The following is a 23,519-nucleotide window of genomic DNA, read 5'->3' on the forward strand; positions in this document are numbered from 1 at the left end:
TTAAGTGATGTAGTAGAAATATTTGGTTATATATAGTCCCGTCTACCTGTGTGTAAAAGGCTTTAGACTCACAAACACTTAAAGATTTTCAGAAAAACAATCAGAAAAAGACAAAAACGAAGGAGATAATCTGGGCAAAGACGAGTAAAAAATAACTACATTAAATTAGCACAAAATAACCAGAAAATGGATCAACCAGAACTTTGAAAAGAGGAAAAATATTTAAAACTTATTAACCAAAATTAATGCCATGTTTTTTGTTGCTATTTTTCCCCGTCTTTTCCACTTCTACTAAAAATATCTGTGTGATTCTAGATTAAATGAAACAATGAATTTTAGAGAAAATAATAATAATAAAAATGAGAAAATAACTGCCAAGATGAGGCAAAAAATAAAGTATGTTTTTCCATTTTTAGTTGTGACACCACTTGGTTATGTTCCGTTTATTTTTTCTTTGTCATAAATGTACCAATTTTAATGTGCGCTTCTTTTTGGTTTGTTTATTTTTATTGAATTATTTTTGTTGTTCCTTCTCTTATCTAATTGGTTATTTGTTATTTTGTCAATCAATAGCTCCGCGTGTTGGTCTGTAATATTTGTTTGGTAAGTAGCAATTGGTGAATAAATAATAATAAAAAAACCCAAAATGAAAACAGGGTGACAGAAAACAACAGAGAAAAATCTACCAAAGAGACAATCTATAGGGAGGATAAACAAATTTCAAGAACTGCAAAACTCTTCAGAAATATATCAGGACAGACAAAAGATTTGAATGACAAATTCAAAAAGATGCTAAGAAACAACAAATTGATGAAAATGTACACAAGTCTAAAAAAATCCCTCAATTTGTCTGCAAACTGAGAAACTGAAAACTTTTTCTAAAGCAGAATAATTGAATTAACGTTCTGATGAAAGAGTAGTGTGGTAAATCTGACTTTGTGCTCCAGGTGAGTTTACCTGCAGGTCCGTCTTCATGAGCGACGCCCCCGCCTCCACCAGGAAGTGACAGATGCTCCTCTGGCATAGAGCGGCGGCTTTATGGAGCGCCGTCTCTCCTCTGGAACAAAACCGGGGAAAACGGATTCACTTCCTGGAACGTTTGGACTTTGTTAGGACAGAACAAATACGAAACTTCGGGACAAAGTGGACTCACGTCTCCGTCTCTGCGAGGTCCAGGTGGGAGGCGGGAACTGATGGGAGAAGAAAACAAATTCAAGAGACTGAAGCTACAAACTCTTTAAATATAACGATGAATGTTTGATGAAGTGATGAAAAGGAGGAGAAGCGATCAGTTGAAACTGATGATGACAAAACGAGCTAAACAATTACGTTTTTATCGTTTCATTCAGGCCGAGGTGAAAAACCTGCAGATGTTTTACTGCTTCATTTTTATCTGATCACAACTACAAAGGCCTCATAAAGTTTTTTTTTTTTTTTTTTTACCCCTCCAGGGGGTCTTTTGTGGGCTCTAGTGTCCCTTATATGACAGTAGGCTGACAGGAAACGGGGAAGGAGAGGGGGGAAGACATGCGGCAAATGTCGTCGGGTCCGGGAGTCGAACCCGCGACGGCCGCGTCGAGGACTCAAGGCCTCCAAATATGGGTCGCGCTAACCGCTACGCCACCACGGCACGCCCAGGCCTCATAAAGTTGGAGGGAAGATGAAAAAAAGGGGAAATTTTAAATTTCAAGTACCGCCCTGGGCAACTGCCCATACAGCAGATTTAAAGACCAAACTGCCACTCAAGATTTTCTGACAGCTGAAAATAGGAGCGCTGTGAAGCAAAAACAGCGGACATGTTCTGCTTTTGTTGCCATGGTGATCTCCCAGGTCTAATCCCAACCATGACCGCTAGTTTTCTGATTCAACAGCAGCTTTTGGGGCGTCTCACCGTTTTCGATGAGGTACTTGACGATGTCTTTGCTGCCGGTCTGGACGGCGTGATGCAGCAGCGTGAAGCCGTCTGCGTCCTGCAGCGCCAACTGCGCCCCCTGCTGGTGGAGCTCCGTCAGCTACAGGAGGGAACAGACGCATTGAGAGAGAAATCTGCATCATTTACAACATCTTGTATATAAAAAAGCTGCTGAAGTTCTGCAGTTAAAACAAAGCTTCAGGTTAGAGTTTGGTGGAAGGAAAAATATTAACCTGGTTCACAGAGAAAAATATTCATTTGAGGTCCAACTAATCTAAAAAAAAAAAAAGAAACCTGGGAATTTCACTGAACTGAAACTCAGGAGTTTTAACTAAACTAACTTTAATGTAATAAGGTTAAAATGTGCTAAAATATATCAGAGAAAATGCCTCTAATGTCGTTCAGATCCTGGTATTTTATGATCTATTTAAAAATCTATACCTTACTTTGTAGAGGAATATAATTATATTAATAGTTAATTATGTTGTTTGGTTGGTTCGCACTAAGATATGTTTTAACCTAAAAGAAATGTATTGTGTCAAATGGACTGGATCAACCTGACCTATAAGTCAGGAAAGAATTCAGATTTGGAGAGAAGTGGAATAGAAATCTCTAAAGAGAGGAAAAGTTGTTAGTTTAAGTTGTTGTGCAAGAAAGTTCTGGCACCAGACATTTCCTTGCTCGCCAGCAAGGAACCGGGCCGAAGCTCGAGACGTGGGAAAGAACCTCTGTTTGGACAGATAAGGAACAAACAATTTGACTAATAGAACCTCTGAAATGGAGCAGATGTTGAGGTCAAGACGCCTCTAATTATTCCAGGAGGTCAACTCCTAATTCTCGGAACTTCCAATACACATCCAGTGAAAGATGGAGCCAGAAGAGCTACGCAAATGGAGGAGAGCAACGCCATTGGTCGAATACACACCAGTGGAGCTGGGACTCTATACAAAAACTGATATCAGAAGTAGAAAGCAAGAGATTTTGGGTTTCTGTGATGATGTGAATGTGATGTTTTGGTTCCGCAGAAAAATCTCTTCCCGTTCGACTATGAGCAGAAGGAGTTACAAGTCTACGAGTAATTCTTTATTTATATATTCTATGAGTTTAGGCACCTTTAGAATCCTCTATAACTTTTAACGGAATTATCCCAAACTTTGTAGAAGTTTGATATTGTTAGTAAAAGTTAGACAAATTTAGCACTTAAGGGCTTTTTGTAATGTTTAGACAATACTGAGCATTAAAATTGCAAACAGGTGAAACCTAAAACTCTGATCTAATGTCTGAATCCAAGAAAACCAATGAAATGCTAGAGAAACTACAAAAAATTATCTTTTAAAATTTGTTTTACACTAAATATTGGCAAAAAACAAACAAAAATATATTTATTCGAATATGTATGAAAAAAAACAAAAATAAAAACTATGAGATTGTAAATCAATTTGATCCTTTCTAACTTTTTTAAAATTAAATATTTGCACAAAACAAAGAAAAAACAGCATTTTTAAAGTTTTGGATCCAAGGAAACCAGTAAAATTGCCTTTTCTCTCAACTCCAAAGCTAAAGAAACTAAAAAAATAAATAAGAGATTTGATAATTTCTACTTTGTTTTAAAGTTTTCCCACTGTGGTCTGGGATTTGACAGAGACAGTGAGCAACTTCACAGCTTTTTACACTAAATCTTAGCACAGAACAAAGAAAAAAAATATAGTTACAGAGAAAACCTATCAAATTGTTTAAAATTTTATAACTTTTAATCTTTCTAAATAGAAAAACCAAGATTCAAGTTTGAAAACTGAAACTTTTTTATTTTGACAATAAGTACAAGATTTTACTGAACTGTTTCTACTAATCTGTGTTGAGCAAGAAACTTTGAAATAAAATATTAACATTTTTGTTTCTTCTTCTGGGCGTTTTCAGGTCCTGGTTACATCAGTGAATGAAATAACTGAAGGATCAGCAGGTAAAAAGTTTCAGTACTTTCTGGTTTCTCCCAGTTTCTGAGGTCTGCAGACTCACCCTGCTCAGGTTCTCATTCTTGACGCAGCTGATCAGCTCCGCATCTAAAATCAGAAACAGATGAAGGCTTGAAAACCAAAGAACAGCGTCATCTAGTGGTCACATCTAGAACATACAGTATTTAAAAAAAATTGCGTTTGCTTTGGTTTTGCATCATTAATAAAGGTTTAAAAAAAGGAGGGCGGCCCCTGGACTGATTTTGTGAATCAAATAAATTAGGACAAAACTACGACTTTTAAACTAAAATCTACTTACAAAAATGTTACTTGGGTTTTTCCCGGTTTTCTTCTATTGTCATGGTAACATCTACTCATTGACTTAAACTCTAAAGTACAAATTGTTGCACCCAAATCTGTTTTTAATTGTTTTATTAAACCTTAACTAAACATCACATGAAGACTAACCTAGATGTTGTTGTTTTTTTACTTTTTGCTGAGAAAATACTACAAAAAAAAAAAAATATATATATATATATAGAAAAAATAAGTTTTTCTTCCAGCTTTCATCAAGCCCAAAATAAGTAGGCTGGATGAATTTCATTTAATAAGGAAAACATTTAATTTTTGGATCTGCAAACCTTTTTCTACAACAACAAAAAAATCTTTTGTTTAATTGTTTAATTTAAAAAAGTACATGCTTAGTTTATTGTTGAGTATGTTAAAACCCATCACTTTGGTGACTTTATTTTAAAAAAATTATATTTATTTGACCCACAGCGCTTTTGAGCTGAAGATTCTGGTCCACGTGACAAAACGTTTGGACATCCGCAGTCCAAAGTAATTTAAGCATTAATTTAAGACCATGCCTGCTGCAGGATGTGTCACTATGGTAACTGCAGGCATGTCTGTATTAATGCAAACCATTAATCGATTTACAATTAACTGATGACGGTTTATTAGATTAAATGAGTTCAAATCAATTAACTAATCCACTCAGATCTTCTTTTAGTGTTGTAGTTTGGCCGCCATCCTGCAGAGGGCGCCGCTGGTCATCTGGAAGCAGAGCCAGAAACAAAGATGGCGAAACCAAACCATAACAATAAAGACAAACGGAGTCCCGTGAGGGATGGAAAACGCACTTTATGCGGTTCTGTTTTAAAATATAAACACTCTTTAAGTAACATTTCATCTCATTAATGGTTATTCAGCCGAGCTGCACGACGAAGCTGCATATTATTCAAAATGCAGCCCTTTATGTTATGGAAAGACGATCAGCCCTCTTTATACAAGAGACAATTCTGGATTGTAAATTAATTCTGTGTCGATCGATAACATCAATCAACCTTAGATTAACTCACTAATCTCCAACAGGTCAGATTTACCTTTTTCAGGGTCCTGTGAGGTAGCAGTGGAGGTTCTGTGAGGAGATAAACGACAGAATCAGAACCAACCGGGATGAGAGTGAGAAGATATTCAAGCTTGACCTTTGACCTCAATTAAAACACCAACCAGAACTCCACCCAAACACCACAGTAAAACTCTTTACTACTCAGGAAATCTGTGCACAACACAGACTGTTCCCACACCACCACATGTTAAAGCCAAAACACACAGAGAGGAGATTATCTACTGCTTTGGTCTGAACCTTCCCGGCATGCATTTGTTTCATTATTTTAAATAATCTGCAGTGTTTTTATAAAACGAAGACACCATTTTCCCCCCTGCAAATATCTAATACAGCCTGTTCTACTTCTGTCCAGTAGGCGGCAGTACTCAATGTTTTGAACCTGTTTGAATTTAATTTTATTTCCAGTTTCAAAAGTTCTGGATTTTAGATCCAATTTTGTTTTCCCTGCAACTTTTTGTTAAAGAATGAAAATTGAGCAGCAGTTAGAGCTCGTCCAATCATAAACACTTTTCATTTCTAATTTAAAATAACAAGAAAATAAAAAGGATTGATTTCTAATTTTAAAAAAATCTAAATAGTAATATTAAAATAAAAATGTAAGAAATAATTAGATTTCAGAAATAAGTTTTAAAACGCATGCCCCGCCCAAATTTATAAATGACTTGAATAAGATTAGAAATAAAAAATAAAATGTATAAGAAAAGTAAACATCTGATCTTTAAAAAGCATTTTTTCCCAAAATTTATAAATGAATTAAATTAATAAGAAATAAATTATAACCAAAAATATTAAAGTATTTTAAAAAGCATTTTCCCCAAAAAATTTATAAATCAATTGAATATAAATATAAATAAAATAAAAAATGCATTCGGTTTCTAAAATAAATAAATAAATACATTTTGTTTCAATTAATTAATTAAAAGACAGAATATTTTTAAAAATATATAAATAAGTGTAAAATGAAATAAATATTTTAAAAAGTATTTGATTTCTCAGGAGAACAATTTAAGACTCTGCTTAGATCTGTCCTGCTCTGCTGTTGTCTGGAGAGTTTCTCTTGAACCGTTTTTTCTGCAGGGCGTCTAAAGCAGAAACTGTGAGAAGTTAAAACCAGCCTCTCAGTGTGAATGCATCAACATACAAACACATCATCAGAAATGAAGGCAAAGCCGCTTCGCCACAGCTGCACATCATCTCCTCCTGCAGAGCTCAGCATGTTTCGCAGAAAGAAGTTGAGACAGAGGCATCAGCAGAAAGCAGAACCCAGAGCAGAGGAGAAACCAGGAGGAACCAGGAGGAGCCAGGAGGAGTCAGGAGGAACCAAGAGGAACCAGAAGGAACCAGAAGGAACCAGGAGGAAACAAGAGGAACCAGGAGGAATCAGGAGGAGCCAGGAGGAGCCAGGAGGAAACAAGAGGAACCAGGAGGAGCCAGGAGGAAACAGGAGGAACCAAGAGGAGCCAGGAGGAACCAGGAGGACAGAGACAGTTTGGTCCTACCTAACTGCTGGTCTGAAATCAGCCGCGGTCGTAACGGAGCGATCGACACTGATTATCTTTGCTCCTCTCCTTCACATCACAGACAGGAAACAGCAGACATGACAGCGGGAGGAAGTTAGCGGGACCTACAGGCGATTCTTCACTTCACACACGACACAAGCAGAGCCGCTCCAGCAGGGGGCGCTCTGGTCTCACTCTGCAGACGGTCAGGGCTGGAGGAAGTTCTCAAAAACTGATCTGAGTCAGTTTGTTTTCCATTCGGATCAGTCAGGAGATGCATTCCAGAAATGGTCTGGATCAGAACCATCAGATCATGTCTGATGGTCCATTTTCTCTAAATCAATATTCAGTTTCTCTTCTTGTGATTTTGAAATATTTTTAAGCTGAACATGAATTTATTTTTGGTCATCATTTGAGCCGCAAACTAGGAAATACAAACAAGTGTTAAACATTAAAACTTTGATTTTTTTTAAAAACAATCAAAAAATGTATTTAGTTCTAGTTTTAGTCAAACGGTTCTGGACCATGTGGACTTCTCAGAGATCGGTCAGAGTTTTTCTCTGGACTTTGGTTCCTTTTCTCTCTGAGTTTCAGTCTAAAATCCGACTGTTGTGTGACTCGGACCAGACTCCTGAGAGAGAACGAGTCTCTAGTGGTGAACAAGTTCCTGACTCGAAACAGAGCTAAGACTCGAGAACTACAAACAGAAGCCAGACTTGGATCAGAACCGTCATTCCATTTAAATAGTCCTTTAGTCTGCAGACCAGAACCAATGATCCAGACTAGAATGATCCGGGCCAGAACAATCTAAACCAGAACAAGCCGGACTAGATTAAACAATCTGAACTAGAACGATCCAGACCAGAATAAACGATCCAGACTAGAACCAGATCCAGACCAGATCCAATGATCCAGACTAGAATGATCCAAACTAGAACCAACGATCCAGATCAGTTCAACAGATGACAGCAACCTCTGACTGCTTGGACAGGAAACTGTCGCAGAAATGGAGCCTCTAACAGCTCCTGGTACCAGAACATTGGACGTGAAAATTTCCTCCACCCCAGCTGTCCAGAGAGGCGTGTGTGTGTGTGTGTGTGTGTGTGTGTTTACCTTTGCAGAGTAGTTTTAGGTGAGGTCTGGGTCAAAGCCTCTGACACCGAATTGTCACTGGAGATCCTCTTCCTCTGCCTGAAACACAGACACACACTCTTCACTGTGTGTTTTCCAGTTTATCCTCGGGGACCGATCGATCATGACTGAGTGACCAACGCAGAGACAGATGAGCGTCTCCGTGGCAACAGCACTCCAAACAGCAGCTGGAGCTCATTTCATTACTGATTTCTGCATTAAATGACCTCCCCTCCTACTATCTGAGACGATGAGCTGCTCCAGTACCAACATCCTCCAGCAGGAGGCGTTCTGCTCACTTAAAGGTGACCTACTATGATTTCTTGAACACATTAGGATAGATCGTTATCCTACATTAGGATAGTATGCTAAGGGGCACCCCTGGTACCCCTTGGCATACCAGGGGTGCCCAAAGTCGGCCCTGGAGTGCCGGCATCCTGCATGTTTTAGTTCTCTCTCTGGTGGTAGCAACAGCCTCCTCAGCAAGTCAATATTCTTCTTAGGCTTCTAATGAGCCATCAATGGATCCAGGGCAGTTAAACCAGGAAGAGAAGTAAAACACGCAGGATGCCGGCCCTCGAGGACTGACCACTGGCCTATACAAAGCATGTTTATTATATGTTTTGCACAGAGTCATTCTGAGATCATGATATGAATGATAATGTTTGGTCAGAACTGTTTTAGGGCATCTATTATATCCAAATAAGCTGCTGTTGACCACGCCCCCCCAACACAATGTTTACAATCACACATGAAAATAGCTGCAAACAGATGCGCAATTATACAACCTTACATCTCTGAAAAGCAAAAGTGGAGCCTCCTGCACAACCAATAAGAATGCAGCAAGTGGTTTCTGGATGGTAAGTCAGCAAAACACTTGTCTTTTCCAGCAGCCATTATAAAGCAGTCAAACCAGCCGATGAAACTGGCTGGAACTCTGCTTAGGTTGCTAGGTAACGGGCATAACTGTGCTGGGGTTGCAAGGCAATGTCACACTGCCTGACGAATGTCACTTAAAGGGAGACGACTCGTTTTCCAGGCACCAAAAAAACATTAACTTATTGCCAAAAGTGTTTAGAAGCAGAAAAGACCCAAATGGAAGAACAGAAACATGCAAAACTTTGAATTTTGGACGATAAATCCCCTTTAAAGGAGTTATGTTTATAAGCTTAAAATATAAGTCTGTTTTTTCAGCTTTAATCTTGATAAATGTCAAACTAAAATGACACGTTCCTGGACATGTTCTTAGATTTCAGCAGATGAATCAGAAAGAAACTCACCTGGGAGAGGTGGGTGACGAGGGGGAGCAGGGGAAGGAGAACTGGTCCGGCAAACTGGGGGAGGTTCCCACAGTCTCCTTTTCCACCAGCTCTGGGTCCAGGATGTAGAGCTCATCCTGAGAGATCTCCGTCACGTAGTTCAGGTGTTCCTGGGGGGGGGGAAATAAGAAAAACATCAAGTCTCACATCAGCTCAGATTCAGTTTTAATTTTTAAAGTCAGGAAAATTGTCTTTAATTAAAGAAGTTTGGTAAAAACAAAAAAAATATAGATATAAATATTACTTCTGCACTGATGATTTGGTGGCATTTAGAAATATACAATAATTCATGGAATTTTCTTTGACTAAATTATTTGCCCGAGTTTTTGCCTCAGCAAAAAGTGGGAGGAGTTTGGAGAGGCCATGGAGAAAGACTTCCGTACGGCTTCGAGGCGATTCTGGTCCACCATCCGGCGTCTCAGGGGGGGGAAGCGGTGCAGCACCAACACTGTTTATAGTGGGGATGGTGTGCTGCTGACCTCTACTCGGGACGTTGTGGGCCGGTGGGCAGAGTACTTCGAAGACCTCCTCAATCCCACCAACATGCCTTCCACTGAGGAAGCGGAGCCTGGGGACTCTAGGTTGGGCTCTCCAATCTCTGGGGGCGAGGTCGCCGAGGTGGTTAAAAAGCTCCTCGGTGGCAAGGCCCCGGGGGTGGATGAGATCCGCCCGGAGTTCCTTAAGGCTCTGGATGTTGTAGGGTTGTGTTGGTTGACGCGACTCTGCAATGTCGCATGGACATCGGGGGCAGTTCCCCTGGATTGGCAGACTGGGGTGGTGGTCCCCCTGTTCAAAAAGGGGGACCGGAGGGTGTGCTCCAATTATAGAGGGGTCACACTCTTAAGCCTCCCTGGCAAGGTCTATTCAGGGGTCCTGGAGAGGAGGGTCCGTCGGATAGTCGAACCTCGGATTCAGGAAGAGCAGTGTGGTTTTCGTCCTGGTCGTGGAACGCTGGACCAGCTCTACACCCTCGGCAGGGTCCTGGAGGGTGCATGGGAGTTCGCCCAACCAGTCTACATGTGTTTTGTGGACTTGGAGAAGGCGTTCGACCGTGTCCCTCGGGGAGCCCTGTGGGGGGTTCTCCGGGAGTATGGGGTACCGGGCCCTTTGATACGGGCTGTCAGGTCCCTGTATGACCGGTGTCAGAGTCTGGTCCGCATTGCCGGCAGTAAGTCGGGCTCGTTTCCGGTGAGAGTTGGACTCCGCCAGGGCTGCCCTTTGTCACCGATTCTGTTCATCACTTTCATGGACAGAATTTCTAGGCGCAGCCAAGGTGTTGAGGGGATCCGATTTGGTGGCATTAGGATCTCATCTCTGCTTTTCGCAGACGATGTGGTCCTTTTGGCTTCATCAGATCGTGATCTGCAGCTCTCGCTGGAGCGGTTCGCAGCCGAGTGTGAAGCGGCCGGGATGGGGATCAGTGCCTCCAAATCCGAGGCCATGGTCTTGAGCCGGAAAAGGGTAGAGTGCCTTCTCCGGGTCAGGGGGGGTGTCCTGCCCCAAGTGGAGGAGTTTAAGTATCTCGGGATCTTGTTCACGAATGGGGGAAGAAGGGAGCGGGAGATCGACAGGCGGATTGGCGCAGCGTCTGCTGTCAAGCGGGCGCTGTACCGGTCCGTTGTGGTGAAGAGAGAGCTGAGCCAAAAAGCGAAGCTCTCGATTTACCGGTCGATCTACGTTCCCACCCTCATCTATGGTCATGAGCTTTGGGTCATGACCGAAAGAACGAGATCGCGGATACAAGCGGCCGAAATGGGTTTTCTCCGTAGGGTGGCTGGACTCTCCCTTAGAGATAGGGTGAGAAGCTCAGTCATCCGGGAGGGACTCAGAGTAGAGCCGCTGCTCCTTCACATCGAGAGGAGCCAGTTGAGGTGGCTCGGGCATCTGGTCAGGATGCCTCCTGGACGCCTCCCTGGTGAGGTGTTCCGGGCACGTCCCACCGGGAGGAGGCCCCGGGGAAGACCCAGGACACGCTGGAGGGACTATGCCTCTCGGCTGGCCTGGGAACGCCTCGGGATTCCCCTGGAGGAGCTAGAAGAAGTGGCTGGGGAGAGGGAAGTCTGGGCCTCCCTTCTGAAGCTGCTACCCCCGCGACCCGACCTCGGATAAGCGGAAGAAGATGGATGGATGGATGGATGGATGGATAAATTATTTGCAGATTTTTTCCAAGAGAATATCTAAAATATTCAGCTTGGGAAGTTGAAATAACTCGGCGTAATGCTGCAGTGCAAAGTAGTTAATCAGGGAGCGCCATTCATTCTCCTTGGTGCTGATTGGTTGAAGAGCAGAAATAGTCCTACACTGTATTGATACGTCCAGCAGAAAGAACTGCGGTAGTGCTAACCAGGAAGTGGACTACAGCGCAAGGCATTCTGGGTAAATACAACTAAAACAAACCTGCGAGTAAAGCGCTGGTTTATTATTAGACAAAAGAGAAATCCTACAAACACAAAGTTTCATTTAAATAGGAGAAATTAAAATTAAAGTATTTTTAATCAGTCTCGCTCACAGAGTGGACTAGACTCATCCAGAACCTCCACTGGGTTCTGGTTCTGACTGTCATGGACCAGAATTAAGTAAAAATATAGAGTTGAGTTTTATTTAACCTCGTATCAGTTGCTAGTTTGTGATCCGTTGAACAAAGAAAACACTCAGGAAAACACTAAGGTCTCTAAGGTCATAAAGGTCTCCACGTTTTGTTTCCTGAAGGTCTGCAGAGCAGAAACCTCTGGTCCTACCTGAGCCCGGTCGATCCTGTAGAACCGGTCTGCAGTCGTACCTGGAAACAGAAAGGCCGGTCAGGATTGGTCAGGATCTGAGGTGAGATGTTGAGTGTGAGGCTTACAGTCCAGGAAACACCAGTTGATGGAGAGTTTTTGTGACGACAGACTCTCTCCTTTCATCTCATCTCCGTCCTGCAGGATCAGAAAAAGAACCAGGATGAAACCCGGTTCTACCAGACTCCTGCCAGATCTGCTCCACCGTCACCAGCAACACCTGGATAACCAGGTACGCACCTGCTCTACTTCCTGGTCCTGGTTGTCCTGGTTGTCCTGGAGACGCTCGATGTGCAGCCGGCACATCTCCAGGTCGCTGTCGCCAGGGACGACGATGACTCCCAGCGGCGTCGCTGCACAAACGATCGTCAAATTTATCATCTCTGGGTTTAGATTGGGGTGTTCAAAGTGAGGCTCGGGGGCCATTTGTGGCCCTTGGAACAATTTAATCAAAATTTAAGACTGACTTGAAGTTGGTTTGCCAGGATGTCGATGCAAATGCATATTTACACATTTAGGGGTGCAATTTTCAACCTTTTTCCATAACGATACAGACAATTTAAAATCCTAAAATGGAAATTATAAGGTGCAACACAAAGTATTCATTAAGGTTTTTGTTTTGAATTTAATTTATTTTAATAGTAAAAGGGACAAAAACCTTCATTAAATTGAAGACTTGTCCCTAACCGTTTAATAAAGTTAATTGTTGTTTTTGCTGAAAAGACACAAAAGGTATCTAGAAAAAGATAAACAACCTAAAAAGTTTCGAACATAAATTGCTGGGTTTTGTTAGTTTTTTTTATCTGGCAAATCTGAAAGACCCTTTTTATGTTTTAAAGGTTTTGTGTCGACAAAATATGCTTATTATTTGCTTATTTAATTAGATATTGTATGCGTAGAATATTGTTGAGCAGGTACAAATAAAATGATTTAACAATTTTAAACGAGACATTTTTCAGCCCTCATGCTAAAAAGTTTGGACGCTAATAGTTTAAATTCTTTAAGATGCAGGTTGTGTGTCCAGTTGGGACCAAACTGAATTTATGCTATCCTGGTTCAGTTTGGCGTCACTTCAGGGATTTTTACTGGAAATAAGAACCGAATCCAGAGCCAGTCATCTAGAGATAAATTCAGAGGTTAAATCTGAGTTAAAATCTCTTTTCTTCAAAAACATCAAGTGAATTTAACAATGAATGAAGGGCTGGATATTAGGGCTGTAACTAACGCTTTCTTTAGCAACCGATTATCGGTTATTCTGACGATTAAACATATAATAATTGGCATAGTCATTTTTCAATGTAACCACTGAAATATTTTACACATTATAATAAATACAGCAAAAGATGCAAATAAAAAAAAACAATTAAATCATTTTTTAAAATAAAAAAAAAAATACACATTCATTATTTGAATCTGCAGCTAAAAATACTTCAAAATGTAAAAAGTTCAGCTCTTTCTGCTGGACTTAATGTTGATCTGGTGTTGGACGAATCTGATTATTATCTTTCACATTGACTAGATAATAATTGTAAAGCAAAAGTTGCTTTACAGAAGTTTTTTTGTTGTTTTAACTGAAAAAAAATCATCTTAAATGCAAAATGTATGTAGTTTTTCTACAGTTTTAGCTGAATTACTTCTCTGAGTGTGTTTTTCTTTCAGTAAATAGCGTTTTTGGAGTCTGTATACTCTAGTTAACAATTAATTGATCACTAAATTAGTTAGACGATTACATCAATAATTGATTAATAACAACTAAGCGGATTAAGTGTTTCAGCCCAGCTGGATTTCAGTTTTAAAGTGTGAGGAGAGTAAAACCGGAGTCCAGCACTCACAGGCCTCCTTCAGCTGGTCCTTGTCGTAATGCAGAGCCTCGTACGCCGCCATGCTGATCCGGTTCACCCTGATCTGCAGCTTCTCAGGAACCGGCTGCTGGCTGCGCACAAACACACACACACTGACATTTACACACTAACCTAAAGAGGACACACACACACACACACAACGTTTCAAGAACACAACACAGACCGAGACGAGCAAGAGCTAAGCCTCCGACTCCAAGAAAAAACCTGATAATGTCCAACAGTGCACTGCAAAAACACAAAATCTTACCAAGTAAGTTTGGTCTAATTTCTAGTGCAAATATCTTTGTAAGTTAAACTAATTTAAAAGTAACTTTTCAGCAAGATATAGAGACTTGTCTTAAGTAAATAATTCCTTAATATTAATGAAAAAGTACTGGCTCCACTGGCAGATAAATTAACTTGTAACATAGGAAAAATTTATTTTTATAATTGAAATAATCTGCCAGTAGTACTAGTATTTTTTCATCAATATTAAGGAATTATTTACTTAAAAGAAGCTCCTACATCTTGCTAAAAAAGTTACTTTTAAGTTAGTTTGTCTTATTTCAAGTCTACTAAGATTTTTGCATTAGCAATTAGATGGAAAATACTTGGTAATATTTTGTGTTTTTGCAGTGTACTCACTGATTTTTAACTTTAAAAGGGTCCACAATTAGTTGTAAAATCAATACTGTAGGTACTTTAGTTTTTATAAATGTTAATAAAATATCGTCACACAAACGTGTTGCTCACGCTGCAATGCATTATGGGTAAATGACTCTACGGGTCCGACTGCGCTAGCTCCGTCCAGCCCAAACAGTGATGAGTAACGTCCTTTTTAATTTGAACCGGAGCTCGTCGAAATCGATCGGATTGCATCCTTCCTGTGTTTACTCTGTAGATTCTGGTACAGAACGGACCAAACCGCATCATGAACCCAACGGGTGAAAAAGTTTTGGTGCATCACAAATAGCAATTTTTTTAGTTAATAGGAAAATTACGACATATTTAGGCCAACATGTTCAACTAATCTTGGATCCCTTTAAATCTTTTGGGGCTTTGGAAATGGGCTAAGAACACAGCCCTGAGGCACTCCGTCAATAACAAATCATCTCCTCCTGAGTTTAGCACCGTTCAGTCCCGACTCTTACTCGTTCAGATGCGGCATGGAGATCCTTCTCTTGGCCTTCTGGACCATGTTGGCCTGGTTACGCAGGTTGATGCGGATGATGGACGGCGCCAGCTTGCAAGGCTCGCCGTCCACCTGCATGGGGATGGACTTGAAGGTGGTGAGGGTCACCTCTTTGCACTGGTGAAGACGCTCGCCGTGGCCGCCCACCTGCAGCGTCGCCTTCACACAAAGCACACGGAAAAATGAGCGGAGTCAATATGATGACACTTAAAGGGGCAGAATTATGCATATGTGCCAGTTTAACTATGTTACCTTCAGTTGTTATAAGAATGCTGTATATATCAAACATAACTTAAAAGAAATTTGACATTGCAATTTAATGCTTTGAAATTAAAGCATTAAATTGAGGGCCTCTGTCTCTTTAAAAGCTTCTGCTCTTCAAACGCCGCCTTCAGGAAATTATAAAAACATGGCTCCTATATTAACCCTTTAACAACGTTTTATCAGCGTTCCACTGAGAAGTAGCTCCTATAATGAGTTCAGCAGATGCTCAGTTCCACCAGCTGTTTGCTAATTGCTGCCGGCTAGTCTGAAGGAGCCGAGTTGCAGGGAAGGCTGCTGGAAATATTGACTACTGTAACTTGGCAGTAAACGGTTAAAAACCACTGGTTTGATTAATAAAATCATATTTAAGCACACAATGGTTATCTTGAAGGTTCTATTTATGCATAAGTCTGGAGTATAGACGGCCACATAAAAATCTGTGGCGGGCCGGATTTGGCCCCCAGGCCTTATGTTTGGCACACGTGCTCGAACTGATAGCAGGTTGTTCTTTTGACTGAATAGCTGCTGCTGTATGTATTTTTTATTTATTTATTTATTTTCTCCCCTCCAGGGTATCTTTTGTGGGCTCTAGTGTCCCTTATATGAAAGTAGGCTGACAGGAAAGGGGGAAGGAGAGGAGGGAAGACATGCAGCAAATATCGTTGGGTCTGGGAGTTGAACCCGCGACAACCGCGTCGAGGACTCAAGGCCTCCAAACATGGGTCGTGCTATCCCCTACGCCACCACGGCACGCCCTGCTTTATGTTTTTATCTAAATTAAGGGGATTTTATTGTTCTTTTTTGCCAAATCAAACACCAGAAGCATTTATACCCAAGTCAAAAAAATTTGCAGCCAATTCCATGTGATCGCAGTGATTGAACTTTGACCTCACCAGAGAAGTCATGGTGAACCCGATGACCTCTATGCAGCCGTCGTCGTGACGCTGAGGTTCAAAGTCTTGACTCTCACTGGGGTTTCCCCACGGCGTGGTGCCGGCACAGTACCTGCAGAAAAAAACAAGAATTTAAATGATTCGCTGGAGACAGAGAGACAATGCTTTAATGCACTGTAAAAAATATTCCTCTACTGTTCTACAACCTGGGAATGTTGAGGAAGAGGAGGCACTGCAGCTTCATCTCCTGGACTTTGGCCGTCAGATCCGTGCCGTCACACTTTGAAAAGGTGAGATGACCGTAATTAAAACTGTGACCAGAATACACTCGGTATTCTGATCACAGAATACAGAGTGTGTACAGAGAGCAGATAAATAAAATCACAGCTCAGCTGAAGTAAATCAGGGAAACTAACCTAAAAATATTTCAATAAAAGTGGGAAAATGACTGAAAAACAATAAATATTAAGCAAAAGAGGCTGGAAAACACAAAGGAAGACCTGCAGCTTCAGAGAAACTCGTATTCCAGCTTTCACATCCTTATTCTTTCCATTTTGCTGTTTCTAAATAATCAAATTTCAGGACAAAATCTTCACTTGCTGCCAATAGTGGTTGAGATTAATTTTAAACATTTTCAAACAAAAGCAAGACAAGTTCTTAGTTCCAAAAGTCGAACATTTGCTAGAAAAAAACAAGAATTTAGAGATTAATCTCAGAAATTTTCTACAAAATTTGGTAATTTTTAGTTTAGAAAGCCAATAGCTTTGGACTTTTGAAACTCTGAATTTTTTGTGCTTTTTTCTGGAAAATTTCTGAGTTTCCTTGCGGAAATTTAAACGGCCCGTCATACGTTTCTTTTCCTCGTGGTCTCGTTCAATTTTCCCCCCCAAATAACTTCATTTAAACATTTATTTGTACATACTGGAGGAAAATAAAACACGGACAGCAGAGAACAAGATATACACATAAACATAATAAAATATGTAAATTATAATGTCAAAATTAAATTTGTGCTTGATAGTTGTAGTCTTTCAAGTTCAGGTATTATATAATTTTGGACTGAAGTTAGCGCTTTAGCATTAACTTCCACCAACACAAAATGATGGTGTAGCGCTATAGCATTAGCAGAACAAATGTTTACAATTATTCTTTAGGGTTAGCACAACTTTCTAGTTAGCATAACCCACCACTAACATTATGCCTGATTATTTATATTTTTGTGTTAAATATCTGCTACATCACAGCTGTGATAAGCTAGAATAGAGTATTGTTGATTTTAAAGAGAAATATTCGCTATGTTCAGACCAAATATATCCTGTGGCAGCGGTGGTTGTGTCAGAGTAAACATGAAGCTGGTTAGCTTCAATGTTTGCTGCGGCCTGGGTGGGATAATGCATCTCAGAGGCTATAAAAAGGACAGAAGAGAGGCAGTAACAAAGCCTGGCGATTTTATTGAAATGGATGAAAATCTGTTGTATCTCGTCAGATACAAAAGGCTCTGCAATGTCTCTTAATTGTGTTTTATTCTCTCTGAATGCAGGTTTGTTCAGATGGAAATAAAACCAAAACCTGCGTCTGCAGCAGTGTGTCAGACCTCAACCTGACCCGGTGATGGAAAATGATGCACAGAGCGAAATACTGGTTTTCTGAGCTTCAGAAATAAAAACCAATGGCTGTTTTTAAATGCTGCTCAGTTCTGAGAAAACGGCGTAAAGGAGAAGCTAGTGGCTGCCTTCACTCACCACCACTCTGATGTGTTTGGCGAGATCTTTGGAGCTGCCGCTCAGAAAGTCCGAAAAGGCCGTCTAAAAAAACCAAACACATGTGAATGGATGTAAGATGTTTCTGAGGAGATGGACTGAAGGAACAGGATGAGAGTCGGACTCACCCCAGCGTAGAACATCTTATTCCTGAAGCGGCTGTTGAACTTCTCCGGATTGGCCTCTGAAAACACAAAACAGGAGAAAATGGGATTGTTGTTAGGATTATAGTATATTTAGTATTTGATTAAAAACCAGCCAGCAATTAAAAAATATAATGCCAAAAACTCAATCTTCAGCTCAAACTGAAGTTCTGTGTTTGACCAAACATAGCAACTGACCGACGACTACAGTTGCTATGTTTAAATCCTGATAGACGTATCAGGATGTAACACCAAGAAACACTCAGACATTTCCCACACAAACAACAGAACATTCAGTCCGTAACAGTATTACGTTTTCAGGCTTCATGTTTATTTTGCGATTATTAATAAGCGGTGGTTGATTCTGATCTGTCAGAGATTTGGTGTTTAGGTTCCCATTTTTTTATTTTTTAACTGAACCGAATCTCACCAAATTCCACAGCACATCTACATGATAAAGTTGTCAAAGTCAAGCTAGCTTAGTTGACCTACTTCTCCCTCCCTTGCTATTTTTTTATTAAACATTTTCCTGACCTCGTAATCTAGTTGTTGTAGTGTTGACAATAGCAAAGCACTGTATCCCTTTTTCTTTTATATTTCACACATACGTTTGAGATATAGCGTGTTATGTTGACAACTTGGCAGCTAAAACGAAGCGCTAGCCTGCAAAAAGGTGACACCAGTTGATTGTTCCACAATTTTTGGAAAATTGTCTCTTCCTTTTGAATTCTGCACGTAAAAATTAACCAAAGTATGAAAAAGCTTAAACTGCTCCTATAGGTCATAAAAACTAAACTAAAACTAAGCAATATTTAATTAATAATAACTCATTGAAAATTAGCAAACAAACTCCTAAAACTAACTAAATTAGACACAAAGTCACAACAAAATAAGATATAATGAAAAACCCCAAACTACTATAACCCCGGGCCGGACTGACCTCTGGATTCATGGAAGCCCAGTGTGACGTGAGCGTCGAAGCCCAGACTGAAGTAGTTGTTGAAGACATCGATTGGGAGCTGAAAAGCAAACGTAAACAAACCGTGACGCAGCTGAGGGAACGCTCGGTTTCATCTACGCCAAACCAGAGCTGACCTTGTCGGTCTGCTGATCATCTCGCTCCTCGGGTCGAGCCTCGGCGTTCGGTTCCACGTTGAGGTTCCATCGATCCAGCTGGACAACGTTCCCGTCCTCCACGTGCGACAGGATCTTTGTGATGGGTTCGTCGGTGTAACCCTGAGACAGCAGGATGACCGGAAAACATCTTCATTTATGCTCAGGGTCTTAACCTAAAGTTTACATTTCTAAACAGGGCTGAAACGATTAATCGTGATTAAGTAATCTACCATTTTAGAAATTGATTAATTGCTTACTTGAGTATACAGAGTAAAAAAAAAGTTATTTATTGAGAGAACAACATACTCAGAGGAGCAATGAAGTCAAAACTGTAGAAAAAACACATACATTTTGCATTTAAGATTAAAAACCCATTTTGTCTGTACATGCTGTATGTTCAGACAACTTGCAATTTTAGCTTAACCTGGTTCAAATTTTGTCTATTCAATTATTAATCCAACAATAATCAGGCCTACACTGCATTGATAAGTAAAGCAGAATGGACATGAATGGTTTTCACATGTATTTTTAGCTCCAGATTCAAACCTTTACAGCTGCAACTAATGATCATTTTAGTTGCTGATTAATCGATCATTCTGATGATTAATCAAATAAAAAAAATTGGCACAATCTGCAGATTTTTCATGTAAGCCTTTTTTATACAATATTAGAAATAGATTACAATAAATAAACTAATAATTCAAATAGCCATTTCATTGCCTAAAATCTAATAGCGATATTTCTTTAATGAATGCTTAATCATTTGTAGCAAAGTACAAAGGTACTTAAATGCAAAATGTATATATTTTTTGTACAATTTTGCTTTCATTTCTGCTCTGAGTGTGTTGTTCTGTCAGCAATGGCCTTTTTTGAGTCTGTCTACTCCAGTTAATGATTAATCAAATACTAAATTAGATGATGACTATTTCAATAGTGGATTCATCGCGATTAATCGTTTTAGCCCTTTAACACAAATGATCAAATGTTCACTAAAGGAATACTGTAACTGGATTTTAGGCAATAAATTGTATATTTTGTTATTTAAAATAGGAAATGAATTATTTGTTTATTTACATCTTTTAATGTATTTCTAATATTGTATAAAAATCTGCAGAAAGTGCCATTTTTTATCAAATTAATCGATTAATTACCAGAATAATCATCAGAATAATTGGTAACTAATAATCATTACAAGAAGCTTTATTTCTAATTCAGACTAAAGGAAATAAAACCTGAATCGGCTGGACTCACCCCTCCCCAGTTCAGAGTCCTGGCCAGGTCGTTTCCCGTCCCCAGAGGAAGGATGGCGACCGGAGGCTGGGGGCGGAGCTTCAGCTGGTCCAACACGGACAGGATCCATCCCACCTGAACGGACAGAGGTCATGTGACCACAGGATCTGTTTTATTCACAGCTTTGTTTAATTCATCGTTTAACTCACGGTGCCGTCGCCACCGCAGGCCAGGATCCGCAGGTTGGGAACTTTGGAGTACATTTCCAGCCTGCAGGGGACAAAGAAACGGATCTGGCTGAAATGTTTGAGGTTCCAATGAGGAATTACATCGAATGAGGAAGACTGCTTACCCCTCTCTGGGTCCTCCTTTGGTCAGGTCAAACACCTGCCGAGGGTTCAGGTACCACATGAATGACTGGATGATCTTTGCACCCTGAAGAAGAAGAAGAGGAAGAAGAAGAGGAAGAGGAAGGCGACAAGTCAGCTGCTGAGTTATAGTAGTTTTTGATTGCAAAGATCAGAAAAACAAATGGAGGAACTGATCAACGTGAAAAGATAGTCAGTATTAGTTAATCTTAAGAAGGCACAGAGCGTTATTTATTAATATTTTAACAGTTTGTTAAGTTTTATCAATACATTTTGGCACGGCTGGTTCCTGAGAACATTTAGGATCTTGATATGAACCAAAATGAAAACTACCTGATTCCCGCCGCTTTTCGGATTAACAAACACCAGCAGAGGCTTCATTAGTTGGGAGGGGAGGGGCTTCACCAGGAAGGGCTTCCAGCGGCCATCTTGGAGCTGAAGAGCCACCAAAAGATCAGAAAGTGAGCAGACAAATGATGCAAAACGCTGCGTTCAATGTCAGTTTTAAACAAAATGTTGCGTTCAATGTCAGTTTTAAACAAAATGCTGCATTCAATGTCAGTTTTAAACAAAATGCTGCGTTCAATGTCAGTTTTAAACAAAATGCTGCGTTCAATGTCAGTTTTAAACAAAATGCTGCGTTCAATGTCAGTTTTAAACTGCATTCAGAGTCACTATGAACCAAAAAAAGCTACATCCAATGTCATTACTGACCAAACTGAATTCACTAAGGAAGAAGATTACTTGTGAAGTAAATACTGTATTTAATGCAGCACATAAAGTGGCTTTTTGCTGACCTCTGCTCCCTTCTTGGTCGACTTGTTGCACTTCAGTGACGTCCGTTTCTTCTTTTTACTGGATTTCAGAGACGTCTGCAGAAAAAGTAGAACCTATCATCAACTGCAGACTTTTCTCTAGGCTTTGAGCAACTGATCAGTCTTTGGCACACCGCCCCTCCCATTGATCCTTCAGGCATAAATCTGAAGATTTATGAGTTAGACTGAGGATAGAGTTACTAGAGATTCAATTAAAAAATACTTTATTGATTCCAAAGAGAAATTAAATAAATTAAGATAAAGTCAGCTCTAATTTATAAGCAGATTATTTATCTTTGTCAGTCAAACAAGATAAACTGAGGTTCATGTGTCAGGTATTTGGTAAACGTTTTTGCAGACAGGACTTTAAAATTTACAATGTTAGAAGAACTGTAGGTAGAAAAAAGGGCGTAAATTAACATAAAAAACCTCAGAAATGTTAAGATTAATCTCAGAAATTTTCTATAAAAAATAAGGAAATTACTGAGCTTCAAAAGTTAAAATGTGGAAAGAAAAGAAATTCTGAAATTTTGAGATTAGTCTCAGAGATTTTCTGGAAAAAAAAAACAAATTGAAAATTTGATAGAAAAAACAGAAATTTCAAAACTAACCTCAGAAACTTTCTAGAAAAAATCTTGAAAATGTCTGAGCTCCAAAAGTTATGAATTTGCGAGAAAAAAACCTGAGATTTCAAGATTAATTTCAGAACTTTCTAGAAAAAACTTGGAAATCTCTGAGTTTTAAAGGTTGAGAATCTTTAATTTTGAAACTCAGAAATTTCTTTTTAAAAAAAAGGTTTCTAGAAAATTTGACTAATCTCAAATCTTTTTAGTTTTTCGATGGAAACTTACACCTAATTTTTTTCCCCCATATAAATTGACCCAAATATGCCGTGATAAAAACTGAGTGAAAAAGCAGCAAGAACAAAATAAAAACTTCCATGAGAAAACCTGGAGATCCAGACCAGTTTAAAGGATGATGGGGAGGTCCGGATCACAGAAAGGAAAAAGAGGAAGTAGTTGGGAGGCGGCACTGGAGTTTAAAACCCAGGAGGCTGCGTAAAAAACATTTCTGGACAGTAAATACCTGCGGCTTGCGGACTCTGATGATCCATGTTGGAGGGACGATGACGGCAGCGTGGGCCCCCAGAGAGCAGCACTCCTCTATCTGCTGCAGCATGAAGCACGTCACCTTGTTGTGATACTGAAACGGAGACGGAGAGTCAGCTGGCAGGAAGTTACCTGGAGCTTTGTGTTAACGATGTCAACTCACCGCCTGTTTGCACCAAGAGCAGCTGATGGCTACGATCTCTTTGCTGTGAAATGTAAACTTCTGCTGGAAGCCCTGTTGGTGACATGATGGAGGTACAGTTGGAGGAGCTGCCGATCTGAAACTCGCACATTTGATTCCAGTTTCCTCCTTGCACAAGTTGATATGCAAGTTGTCCATTGACCAACGGTCAGTATGACTAGAAAACTGCTAAATGAATTCATTCTTTTATTTAGATCCCCATTAGTTGCAATTTTCTGCATCTACTCTTCCTGGGGTTTCACACATTCAACACAAACAAAACAATACATGACATACATACTGTAGATCACACGATAAATTCAAAATAAAAGAAGAAACTATAAAATAAACAAATACAATATAGAGGCCATCGATCAAAAATAAATTATACTATAATGAAAAACATATTAAAGAGCATTTGCTTCAATATGTCAAGCAACACATATGCAGAAAACATACACAATCAATATAACATAAAATTACAGAGAAATACCTTCTTAAAGCTGTTCATAATTCATACCCGTTTCACCATTTTATTTTAGAAAACTCTCTGCCCTAAACTCTTGAAACAGTTTCTGATTGTAACCAGCAGCAGAAACTTTGCAG

At 39.9% G+C, this 23,519-nt stretch overlaps 1 protein-coding gene across 3 annotated transcripts in view; it reads right to left on the reverse strand.

Annotated features, from left to right (window-relative positions):
• The window catches only part of dgkzb (diacylglycerol kinase, zeta b), a 72,464-nt gene that overhangs the window by 3,244 nt on the left and 45,701 nt on the right, over positions 1–23,519 (reverse strand). For 2 of the 3 annotated variants that reach the window (XM_032581258.1, XM_032581240.1), the window contains 26 exons: positions 22,896–22,967; positions 22,710–22,826; positions 21,606–21,680; positions 21,142–21,243; positions 20,793–20,875; positions 20,650–20,710; positions 20,462–20,575; positions 19,190–19,330; positions 19,035–19,113; positions 18,080–18,135; positions 17,934–17,996; positions 16,398–16,471; positions 16,192–16,303; positions 14,994–15,193; positions 13,834–13,934; positions 12,242–12,354; positions 12,070–12,139; positions 11,963–12,003; positions 9,186–9,334; positions 7,888–7,965; positions 6,775–6,843; positions 5,250–5,284; positions 3,929–3,972; positions 1,892–2,012; positions 1,154–1,190; positions 958–1,057 (listed from right to left, as the gene is read on the reverse strand). In XM_032581258.1, the coding sequence (XP_032437149.1) occupies positions 958–1,057; positions 1,154–1,190; positions 1,892–2,012; positions 3,929–3,972; positions 5,250–5,284; positions 6,775–6,843; positions 7,888–7,965; positions 9,186–9,334; positions 11,963–12,003; positions 12,070–12,139; positions 12,242–12,354; positions 13,834–13,934; positions 14,994–15,193; positions 16,192–16,303; positions 16,398–16,471; positions 17,934–17,996; positions 18,080–18,135; positions 19,035–19,113; positions 19,190–19,330; positions 20,462–20,575; positions 20,650–20,710; positions 20,793–20,875; positions 21,142–21,243; positions 21,606–21,680; positions 22,710–22,826; positions 22,896–22,967 (2,307 nt within the window). The remainder of the gene's footprint in view (positions 1–957; positions 1,058–1,153; positions 1,191–1,891; positions 2,013–3,928; positions 3,973–5,249; positions 5,285–6,774; positions 6,844–7,887; positions 7,966–9,185; positions 9,335–11,962; positions 12,004–12,069; positions 12,140–12,241; positions 12,355–13,833; positions 13,935–14,993; positions 15,194–16,191; positions 16,304–16,397; positions 16,472–17,933; positions 17,997–18,079; positions 18,136–19,034; positions 19,114–19,189; positions 19,331–20,461; positions 20,576–20,649; positions 20,711–20,792; positions 20,876–21,141; positions 21,244–21,605; positions 21,681–22,709; positions 22,827–22,895; positions 22,968–23,519) is intronic. The other variant, XM_032581249.1, reaches the window with a different exon arrangement.

The sequence above is a fragment of the Xiphophorus hellerii genome, chromosome 2 (assembly GCF_003331165.1).
Source record: "Xiphophorus hellerii strain 12219 chromosome 2, Xiphophorus_hellerii-4.1, whole genome shotgun sequence".
In the NCBI taxonomy this organism is placed as follows: Eukaryota; Metazoa; Chordata; class Actinopteri; order Cyprinodontiformes; family Poeciliidae; genus Xiphophorus; species Xiphophorus hellerii.